At 32.4% G+C, this 11,710-nt stretch overlaps 1 protein-coding gene across 5 annotated transcripts in view; it reads left to right on the top strand.

The window, feature by feature from the left end:
* The window catches only part of LOC118738023 (glutathione-specific gamma-glutamylcyclotransferase 1), a gene marked incomplete at its 3' end in the record, with an annotated part of 99,446 nt that extends 87,736 nt beyond the window's left edge, over nucleotides 1-11,710 (top strand). For 3 of the 5 annotated variants that reach the window (XM_036468897.1, XM_036468898.1, XM_036468896.1), the window contains 2 exon segments: nucleotides 11,341-11,419; nucleotides 11,508-11,710. In XM_036468897.1, the coding sequence (XP_036324790.1) occupies nucleotides 11,341-11,419; nucleotides 11,508-11,710 (282 nt within the window). 5 annotated transcript variants of the gene reach the window in all.

Below are 11,710 nucleotides of genomic sequence, written 5' to 3'. Positions count from 1 at the left end.
GACTAAGCGACACTCGCAATAGCATCGATAATCGATAATCGCTTAATAGTCGTTTATCTACTGCCTATCGACATTCGCAATAGGGGTGTAAATCTATAATGCTATGTCTCCATTGAGAGATTTATCTATTAATATTTAAGGCTTCATGCCATCCAAACTATAGTGGGAAAACGGATCGCCAGAGTATCCCAAAATATAATCGGTGAACGGACAAAAATCCGCATTTCACCTACTTTTCTTTCCTTTTTCGGATCGATTTTCGGATGTTTTGCTGCATTATGAGCAAAACGTGTCAGACTTTTCAGTCAAGGTTGAACAGTTTTGAGTAAAAAAATATATTAAAACTAAAATAACAAAAGGATAGTAAAATTTAATTAAAATATTAATCATATTAATAAAGGCGCAATAATTGCAAGTTCAACAGCCGACAAGGCTTTGTTTATTTCATTGCACGCTTTTTCAAGAATGCAATACGAATATAAATAATAGGATACACATACGTACGTACATATGTATGTACAGTATCAGTCATATCTATAGCACGCCGTTTCAAAGTGAGATTGTTTGCTACTTTTGTTTATTTCCCTGGATTTGTACAATATATTGTTCATTTAATCTTTTGTAATATTGGACTCGTACTACTAAAAATCTTATAAATATTTTTGAAAACAAATTAAACTTTATCAAGTTTTGGAATGTACCGAATAGTTTACGTAAATTTCAAAATCGAAAACGTTTCAAAAATATTTTTAGAGTTTAATTTAAAAATAGACCATTTTATAAAATTCCAGTGGCATACGTGAAAGTCAAGTAAAATCGCTAATAACTATAAGCACATATTATGGAAATATATAAAGCATTTCATCATATAAAAATGCTTAAATTGAACTATCATGATTTAAAATATTTTTTCCGGGTGGTCAAAAAATATGTACAATATATTGTACATTTACACTGAAAGGTTTAAAGTGTCTTGTACAATATATTGTATTGCAATTAGGGTGGTTTTTGCCGCGTTTTTGAAGAGCTTGTGCGCTGTTGTTGCAGTAAAGGGTAGGTTTTTGATTTCTTGATCTACTGAAGGCAGAAAAACCGGGAAAGTTTATTAGAACGGGTCATTTATGATTTATATTGTAGTTGTATCTGAAATTTTTCAAAATTTCTTTATATAATTCTCTTCTCATGGAGAAAATTTACAATTTTTTAATGCAGATCTTAACTAAAGGTACTTAAAAAGATATAAAATATTCATTCCAACATATCTGCAGTAAAATAAATTATTTTGTACATAAATAAGTTCATTTTCAATTAAATAAAAGTTTTATTCCGTCAAACTTTGTGAAATATTTATTGAGTTTTTTTGAGTGCTTTTACTCCTTTGCGGACTTTTGTACAATATATCATGATAAAAATATAGTAAGGTAGAACCGCTGAGAGTCACTTTTAAAATTCTTGACGTTTCCAAACAATTTAATTTTTAAATTTACTCACAAACTCACACACACATTTTCATTTTCAATCTCAAGCAACAACAATTTCGAACAATTTCAATTTTTTATTTTCACTTTTATATGATTTTAAAATGTTGGCAAACTTCAAAAAAAAATCATGGCCGACAAATTGAGAGAACGGTTATACCTTGCTATGTTTTTATCATGCAATATATTGCCGAAATTTGAGGTAGCCCTAATAGCGACCCAAAACAACTTTTGAGTATTTTTTTTACTTTTGGTATTATGTAGCGCCTCATGAACCTTGTAATTAAGAGGAAAAATACTTATATTCATCAGGGACCGATTTGACCGGAAAGGGTTAGTTTTCAAAATTTTCTATTAAATTACAGTTCATTCTCTAACAAATCAATCCCATGTAAACCCAAGTTTAAAACTTTGTAAAAAAACACAAAAAAATCAACAAATTTTCAAGCAACTTTCAAACATTTTTCTCAGAAGTATTAGAATTCTTTTGAGTACAGAGGTTTATAGCCCAATTTTAGTCTGATAATAGGTGTGTTTTTTTTTTTACACGGATACGTATATGCGCTTAAAATTTGTATGGAGGTGTAAGCGAAAAACTTTTGTGTGCGCTTGTGAATAGTTGTCGATAAAATCACAAGTAATTTTTAAGCAAACAAGTAATGCAAAAAACAACGGCCTCAATTCTACTATAAAAATTTAGGAATTCCGTTAATTTATTCATGATCCAATGATCGGATCTAAACCAAATTAGTATGGGACCACCTGTCAGACACTACCTTTCCGATAGAAACTATCGAAATAGGTTGTCGTGCTCCAAAGTTATGCGGTAACATACATAAACACAAAAAAAAACAAAAACAATCCTTTTTTTTAAGTCGGTTCAAAATTACTTGTTTTCAAATGGAAATTGTCGATTCTTGTTGTTTTTTACATGTTAAGCGTAGATGTATATGCGTGTAAAAAAAACCAGCTAATTCACATGTTTTAAGGCCTAAAAATTACTGTTGATTTTTTAGACACTTTTCAGAAAAAATTTTAAATTCGGAGAACATTTTTTAAATTTTTTTGTAGTTTTCTACAAAGTTTTAGACTTGGGTATAAATGTATTGGTTTTGTAAGAGACCGAACTGCATTTAAATTAAAAATTCTTAAAAATAAAGAAATAAACATAAGTGCAATGCCGTGCTATAGATACGACCGATGCCGTATGTATGTATGTACATGCATAAGAACATATATATTTTTAATTGCCTACGTTATATACATACATACATATATACATAGATACATTAAAGTGATGAGTACAATACTAAATTTATTTTATTTTTTTCACAGCCCGGTCGCGTTGCAACACTCATTGAAGACAAAGAGGTGAGTGAAATTAATGTGAGTACCTATTTATAATAAGAACCACATAACAATACATTTTATCACAATTAATCAGTGGTGGCCACATAGTTATGGACACTACTTCGTTACAAACTTTAACCTTGTATTTTTTCTTTACTTAAATTTATTATTTTCTTTGTTTAAATTTATTTATTTCAAAAATATACTTAATATTACAACGAAAACCATATAAGTCGAAAGTTTCAATCTGTGTAAAAGATGTATAAAAATTCGCCAAATTTCAAATTGGTCATCCAAATTTCAACCTTTCGACATTTCTAGCAAGTTTCTGGTAAGGTTAATTTCTTTATGAGAAAAAGATGGCAACTAAACCAAATTAGTATGGGATCACCCTTGAAGTACCACCTTCTCCATAAAAAAAGACTAATCGAAAACGGTTCAACGGCCATTTTTAAGTCGAAAATAAAAGCCCTTTCCTAATAAAAATCAAACCGCTTATCCAAATGAAACAAGTTTGGTATCAACTGAAAGAGGACTCAAATAGCTTTAAAACTGAAATATTTAAACGAGGAAAGCCAGCAGAAAGCCAGCCATTGAAAAATATTTAAATAAAAAATGTTTTTTAATTGCCATAGAACTATCCGGAAAGACTTTTATTTCGAACTTAAAAAATATCTGGCCAAGTTTAACTGTTTGAAACAAATAACTGCTATTTACGGTCCCTGGATTCTTTAGCCCCAAATTCGTTTAAATTTTGCATCTGATTGAAGACGGTATCTAATATTATGCTGTAGCTGTAATTTTTTAAATTCTTAAAGGATTTTGGTGTTTAATCTACCGACTTTCGTTCAAAATCCAATTTTGATGAGCTCTATAACATATGTAGACAGACGGCAATTTTAATCCGGATTATCGAAGTAATTGATCCGATCAAAATTTGACCCTGACAAATGGCAATATTGCGAACTAAGCAAGCCGCGAGGATTTTTTTTGAGTTCCTTCAATTACCTATTATTTTTATTTTTTAATGTGACTATATTTGTCAGAGTGTCCAGATTGGGCATTTTAGCGGCAATTTGACGTTTTTTTTTATATAATCACGGATTTCTCCTTATTATAGCTTCTTTTTTTATTTTTAGCGCCAAGCGCTCAAAAGTGGATTGTGCGATTCATCAATTAATATGAGTTATGATAAATTTATTAATTACGCAGCCCTATTGCAAAATGTTTTAATACAAATATTTTTTAAAGGTATGCGTCTTTTTAAAGAAAATTGTGTTTACATCACTATTGTAGTATAAGAGATTTGTGTTATTTATTATTACCCTGAAGGTATTATATTCCTTTATGGTTTTAAAACCTATATTATAACAAGATCTCATTTTTTAAATAAAAGATTTGTTAAGTTGATTTCGGGAATTTTATTTAATAAAAAATTTTGCGATTTTTGACACTTTTTTAAATATGCAAATTTCAATAAAAATAAACTCCTAAAAATTTTATAATATTTAAATAACTGAGTAAAATAACATACATATAACAAATAAAATATAACATAATCAAGGACCGAAAATAATAATTATTTTCGAAATTTCAATTCAAAGTCAGTTGGATAGAATTTGTCTTTTAAACATTTATTTTAACTTTTGTTTTTCCAGTCAAAAAAAAGTTAAAATTTAAAATTTGCAGTGAAAAATAAAAGTAAATATCTGACTTCTACTTTTTTCGGTCAAAAAAAAAATAACAGTTAAAATTTTACTTTTATTTTTTGGGTCAAAAACAGCAGTTTATTTAGTCACAATACAATAAGGGTTAAACTGTATTGCGAATTGCTAAGAACAAGCTTAAGTTTTGAGAACGCTACGGGGATATATTTTGTAGTTGTCCGATCTGATCGTTCCGACTAATGATTAATACATATATTATTAAAAGGCGCCCACGTACCTAACTTCAGTCGGATATCTCTAGAGCTGAGGGACTAGTTTGCGTTAAAACAGGCAGACAGACAGACTTGACATACATACATACAGACAGACTCGATTGACTCAGGTCATCAACATGATTATTTTGTCTTTTTATAGGAAGCAACAAAATGTTTTTAACTTAAACGCTTACAAACAAATAAATAACTATAATATTAACTATGAAATTTTAACTTTTTTCTTTGATTGAAAAAATAAAAGTCAAGTTATAACTTTTATATTTGGCCGAAAAAATTCCTTAATAAATTTCATTTCTTTTTCAATATCAACAACAACTGGCCGTTTTCGTTTGCGAGCCTGGTGGTCATCGGTTCGAGTCCCACGCCTAGCTACAGTTGTGTTTAATAATTTTGTATTGATTCTGATTTTTAAGTAGCCATTTTAATGGATTTATTAAATTAAATTGAATTGAAATAAAAATAGCAAAAAAAAAATAATTAAAAAATAAATAAAATAAAACTAAAAAAATTTCCAATATTTGGATAAGGCCCGGTCCAGGGATCGAACCTGGGTCCTATAGAGCTCTACTTACTCGACTACGTTTATTTCTCATTTATCTATATATCGTAAACGATCTTAAAAAGTGAAACAACTCAAAATTTGTCATTTTTGAAATTATGCACCAAAAATGTGCACAGAGCTTTCATTTACCCTTAAGCAAAGGCTGGAGCAAATTTTTCCTAAGGGAAAGTCTCCCTTGCCGAATTGAATAGCATGTGCTATGCATATATGTAATACTCCTATATTGGCAGTAAGAGCTAGTACCGTCCGAAAACACTACAGTACAGATATATCAATAAACACGTACGAAAGAAAAGGAACACACACGCTTATAAATAAACATGTCTAAACAAATAACAAAGTCTAAGTTCGGGCAGAGCCGAACATTAAATACCCGGCGCACGTAATAAATATATGTTTTTCACCTTACCGAAAGCTACCGCTAGATGGTAAGCCGGGGCGGGCGTATCAATTTTGAGTAAATTAGAGTCCTTAGATTTCGAAATTTTGAAGTTTCAAGCAGTTCTGAAATTTACCGTTGTATGAAAAGCGGCCTCAATTTTAGTCCGCTTTCAACGATTTTCAACGTTTTGCTTTTATGTGGCAAGCACAATAACCATACCGAGTTTGGTACAAATTGGTAAAACGGTTACCGAGATACATATATGTGATCATAAGTGGGCGGTGCCACGCCCATTTTCCAAAATTTTATTACAAACGTATTTCTTGGTTAAGAATTGTTGCAAGCATCAATTTTGAATAAATTAGCTTTAATATTTACTGATTTATCGAAGATTTTGTATTTCTCTAAATTACCGTTATATGGGATGTGGGCGTGGTTATTGTCCGATTTTAAAAATTTTCGGCCATTTGGTATATTGTACGAAGGCCAACAACTGTGCCAAGTTTGGAAGAAATTGGTGCAGCGGTTACCAGGATATACACATGTAACCATAAGTGGGCTGGCTACGAAAATTTATAATATTCTTATTTTTCGTCTAAAACTTATTGTAAATATCAGTTTTTAGTGAATAATCTCCAGTAGATACTAAAATATCGCAGTTTTCGTATTTCTGAAAATTACAGTTATATGGGAAGTGGGCGTGGTTACAGTCCGATTCCGCTCATTTTTAATACCAACCTACCTTGGATAAATGGAAACCTACATACAAAATTTCGTTGAGATATCTAAATTTTTGCTCGAGTTGTCGTGTACACGGACGGACGGACAGACAGACATGGCTTAATCGATTTCTCTTTTCATTCTGATCATTTATGTATACATTTGTCTATATCTATCTCGATTCGTTTTGGCTGTTACAAACAACCGTTATGTGAACAAAATTAATATACCCTTGTGCACAAGTGCGCTCGGGTATAAAAACGGCACTCAAGTACACAATACATTGACAAAAACGGTATTAGACTGTCTCGCTTTGATTTCGGAATGCCTACACATTGAGAAGTTAGCTTACTACCAATATAGAAGTATTACATATATGGTGCTATGAAAGAGTTTTTCGTATTTTCTGACGAGCGTTTAATTTTGAGTTGTGTCTCTTTTGAAGATCGTGTGCAGTATGTACAATAGAAAAAATTGGCTCTTGTTATTTTTTTTTTGACAATTTCTAGCTGTACTTAAAAAAGTTTGTTTCTGTAGACTAGGCTTTAGTAAAAAATAATAATAAACACCTTTTAATTAACCAAGGAGCAGCTTTGCAGTGCCATTTTAAACTTAGATTACGTAAACTATGTATGTACGTTTATATTGAACAGTTGGCTAACGTTTGATTGGCTAATTTTATTGCTCAAGTAAGCAAACAAAGCACTCGATTTTGGCATTGGCTGTAGCGGAGTGGTTGGATCTGTGTACTACAACTCGGTAGCACCTAGGTTCGATCCTCGGTTCGGGCGATTGCTATTTTTTAATTTTTTTATATTTTATTTTACTTTCTTTCTTTTGTTTCATTTTATTTAATATTATTTATTTTATTGTTGGGTAATCTAAATTTTTAGAGTTTAATTTTATTAAAAAGTCAAAAACGACTAACTAAAAACAACATTAAAAATAATATAAGTTACATATAGTTGAATGAATAAAAAAAAAAATGTTATAAAAATTCTACTGGTCGTGGGTTCGAGTCCCACTACTGCCTTCTGTCAAGGCACAGTTTTGATCAGATCAACCGCGCCGTTAGTCCGGGTCAACGTTGCCGTCTGTCTATGTTTTAATACACAAAACTAATGTGGATCAGAAGAATTTTCGATGACAATACTGAAATGAGAAATGCAAAAAGTCATAACCAATAAAAAAATTAAAAATTCCCTTTTTGATTTATATGATGGATTTCATTGAATTACAACTCCCCACATCATTTAAGGAAAAAAAAAAAAAATTTTAGTCACGACCTTTTCCATTTCAGTTGCATTTCAGGTGAGGATATGTATTTTATTCTACTTTATTTGATTTTTTTTGTGTTTTATTTTATTTCACATAATTTATTTTATTATTAGTTAATTAAATTTTTTATAGCTTCAATTTATTTAAAAGATTTACCGCTAGATGTATTTACATAAAAATAATAATAGTAATTAATTAAAAAATTAAATGAAAACTCTACTGGCCGTGAGACTCGAACCCGCGACCTTGCGATTTTTTAGTCCGCAATAGATATCTACTGCCGTCTGTCAGGGTACAATTTTGAGAGGAGTATATGCTTTATTTTTAGACTATTCCACACTCTTTACAAAGAAACATTTTTTCTCCCTCTAAAAGTTAATTATTTAATTTTAGCTATTTTGTTTATCTCAGCAAAATATGCACATATTTTAGTTAAATTCAGAGTCGTACCTTAGCTGGACCACGTTGCTTGAAACTTGCACTTTAGTTTAACAGACTATAAAACTGCATACCCAGAAATTAAATTTAAAAAGTTAAAAGCTTTGATGAAAATTTGTTGACTTTTTCTAAGGTCTATAAATAATGCAATTTTAAATTTTATGGTTTTAATTAAAGCGTTAACCATATTTTTTCAAAAAACTAACAAACAAATTTTAACTTCAAAAACCTTGCAAATATCTAAGATTAACTACCATGTACTCAGTTTTGCACTGTAGTTTATGTACATACATACATATGTATGTACATATATACTACATATGTATGTACTAGAGGTATACGCCGCCGAGCCACGCCGCCGCCGCCGCCGTTTTTTGTCATTCCTCACGCGCCGCCGCCGAGTTACGAAAATATCGGCGCGGCGGCGGCGGCGGCGTTCGGCGCCTAAGGAATTTTGTACAAAATTTTCATGATGTATGTACATTGAATACATCGTTTGAAGGAACTAAATATTACTTGTATAAAAACACAATTTTACGAAATGAAAATTACATTTTTAAATTAGTTTTTTTTTTGCATAATTTGGGCCACTGGACAAGAGTATGATCCCCTTTATTTTTTCCAAAAATAGCATAACTTAGAAAAAACATAGGTAACATATTTTTTGACGACAGCGTTTATTACAGTTAAATTAGGGTCAAATACTGGTAATCTAACGATTTTTTTCCGCAGTAGACAAGAAACTTATAACACATCAAAAACTTTAGCTCCAATATCTCAGAAAGCAGTTTTAATAGAAGCGGCCTCTTTGCATCTAACTCCTCAATTATTGAAGATAAATCAAAGACAAGTTGATTTTTCTATGTATTTTTTTAATATCTTAAACAAACACTTTTTTGCTAATATTTACATTCGTAAGTTATTTTATTCTGGGGTCCCACATACGTATACAAGTACTAGGTGGCTGTGTGAAAATTACGTTAGCATTCCTTAGTGGTGGTCAAACCCCAGGAAGGTTTTGCTCCCTCGCATCGCTATGTTTTCTACACAGAATTAAAGTCCCCTCTTTATGGTAAACATTAGTATTATTTTTCATTACATTCGGTTCTCCTTAGAAAAATTTGGCGCTTCATATTTTAGTGGAAGTTTTAACCATCTATAAGCCATTTTTTTCAACAGTGGGTCAAAAAGTCCCATTCTGGTTCGAGTTGATAAGACTATTGCAAAAATTTATTGAGAGCGACATAAATTACCCCAATAACTAAACTTTAAACAAAATTTTTTTCTTTAAATTTAAATAGTACATCATCTGTAGATAATATAGAGATCCGTGTGTGTATGTATGTATATACCTCAGACCTTCTTCTGTTCGCCCATCAATCAGCGCCAGACACTCAACATTTTAGTTCAAGTAGGAAGTAACAATATTTAAATTTAAAACTAATTCAATAATGAAATAAATAGAATTATAATAATAGAATAATTGGCATGGCGAATGCCTAACGCTGACGAGTTGAAATGATAAGATTAGTAGCCTCATGGCTCTTTGAAATCTACCTTATGAGAAGTAGCGCCGGCGTTTCCAGACGCGCCGGCGTCGCCGCCGCCGCCGAATATTTTTGACGTTGACCACGCCGCCGCCGCAAAGCCTGTCGGCGTAAACCTCTAGTATGTACACAGTTTATTAGCATCATCGATACTAATTTTATACGGTTGACAAACGGGGTCGATTATTTGCATAAACAGCCTTTATTTGCTTTGAATCTTAATTGCATTTTCCTCTTTAAAATGCGCATAAGCAGCCGAACCAATGCACGAAATTTTAGGAATTATCTCGGACTCGGGGCATTTTCGATTACAACACTGGTAAAAACGGCCAGCTTTTGTTTTTTGTACAAGTAAGCAAACAAAGCGGGCGAGTTTTGCGTCCGCAGTAGCCGACTGGTGAGAGTTGCGAGGTACAAACCTGAAGCTGTCACGGTCGATTCCCGGTTGGAGCGATTGTGAAACATTTTTTCTTGTTCTATTATTTATTTTATATTTTTTTATTTTATTTGATTTATTTTATATCACATTTTTTATTTTACTATTGGTTAATTAAAATTTTTAGAGTTTAATTTTATTGAAGAGTCAACAACAACTGAAAGCAACGTAAAAAAATATAGAACTTATAAAAAAAAAAATGAAATCGAAATAAATGAAAATTCGACTGGGTTTCGAACCCACGACCTTGCGGCTCGTTTACTGCCGTCTGTAAGGGTAAAATTATTGTGAGCATATGTGTGCCAGATTATATTCATAAGCTTTGCCGTCTGTCCCAGCTTTTAGCCACCGTAGCTAAGCACGTGTGCATAAATATTACGCCTAAACGGATGGAAGCAACTATACATCTCTATCTATACTTATGTATGTATCTATGTATGTTTGTACACACAAATTTCACTGCCACGTGCTAGCAAAAAAACAGCAGCAAAAACTAAAAAAAGGAGATCTTTTGCTGGCTCGCGTCCAAATTTCCCAATGTAAGCCCCATTCCGTCCAAGAGCCCAAACACAACAAATGTGAGAGAACTCAAACTTGTAAATGTCTAATATCAAACTCTGGCACGTTTCCGTGGACACCGAACGCACGAAAACTCGATAACTCTCTTTGTTTATGGCGTCTGGCGGATTTCCTCGGAATATAGGCGAAGCACAAAATTCATTGAGCCTTTTTACGCCTTGGTACTTTCTACCCTAGGCCCGGGGACTTTCCCCAGGGTTAATTAAAGAGTTACCATGAACTCGTGTGTGACCCCGAGAAACAAGCATGGAAGACTCGAACGGCTAGCGCCGACTCCAACCAACGTTGCACACTTAAATGTATTTAACAAACCACTTTACGAAAAAGCATCTACGAATTATTAGAAGAATTAATTGTGAATGAAAAACACGCTAAATGCGTATACACTATAGTTTGCTTATAGGCGCATTGAGATGATGTAGTGTAGAACATGCTCAGATGGCTATAGTACATTAAAAAATAAATGGATGCACACACATACATACATACAAACAATCATTTCGTCGGCATTAAATAAAGCATGTTCAATTTCTATAAAAATAAAGCTCAGCTAGTACAAATATCAAAAATATCATTAAATGCAATTGGTAATATATTTATTTAAATTTCTCTTTTTTTTTTTTTGCAGGGCATCACCTGGGGTTGTGCTTATAAAATTACCGGCAGCACAGCGTTGGACTATCTCAAACAACGCGAATGCACGCTAGGTGAGTGCGATTTCTCGCCCTTATGGCATGCAACTTTCCTTGTCAATCTTCTTTTTTCTAAACTACATTAATTTCTTTTTCCATCTAGGCGGTTACGTAATCCTCGAAACAAAGTTCTTCCCGCGTGTCGCTTCCTTTGATACACCATTCAGCGGCGAAGCCGTTCCTGTTTTAGTGTACGTTGCAACTTCTGAGAATTGCCACTGGCTCGGCGAAGACACGCATGATAATATAGCCGAACAGATTGTGGAGTGCCGTGGACCAAGCGGCCATAATGTAGAGTATTTGTTG

Source organism: Rhagoletis pomonella, unplaced genomic scaffold, assembly GCF_013731165.1.
Source record: "Rhagoletis pomonella isolate Grant_MI unplaced genomic scaffold, Rhpom_1.0 Rhpom_scaffold_00004, whole genome shotgun sequence".
Taxonomy (NCBI): domain Eukaryota; kingdom Metazoa; phylum Arthropoda; class Insecta; order Diptera; family Tephritidae; genus Rhagoletis; species Rhagoletis pomonella.
Note: the sequence above shows the minus strand (reverse complement) of the source record. Positions and strands in the feature narration are given on the sequence as shown.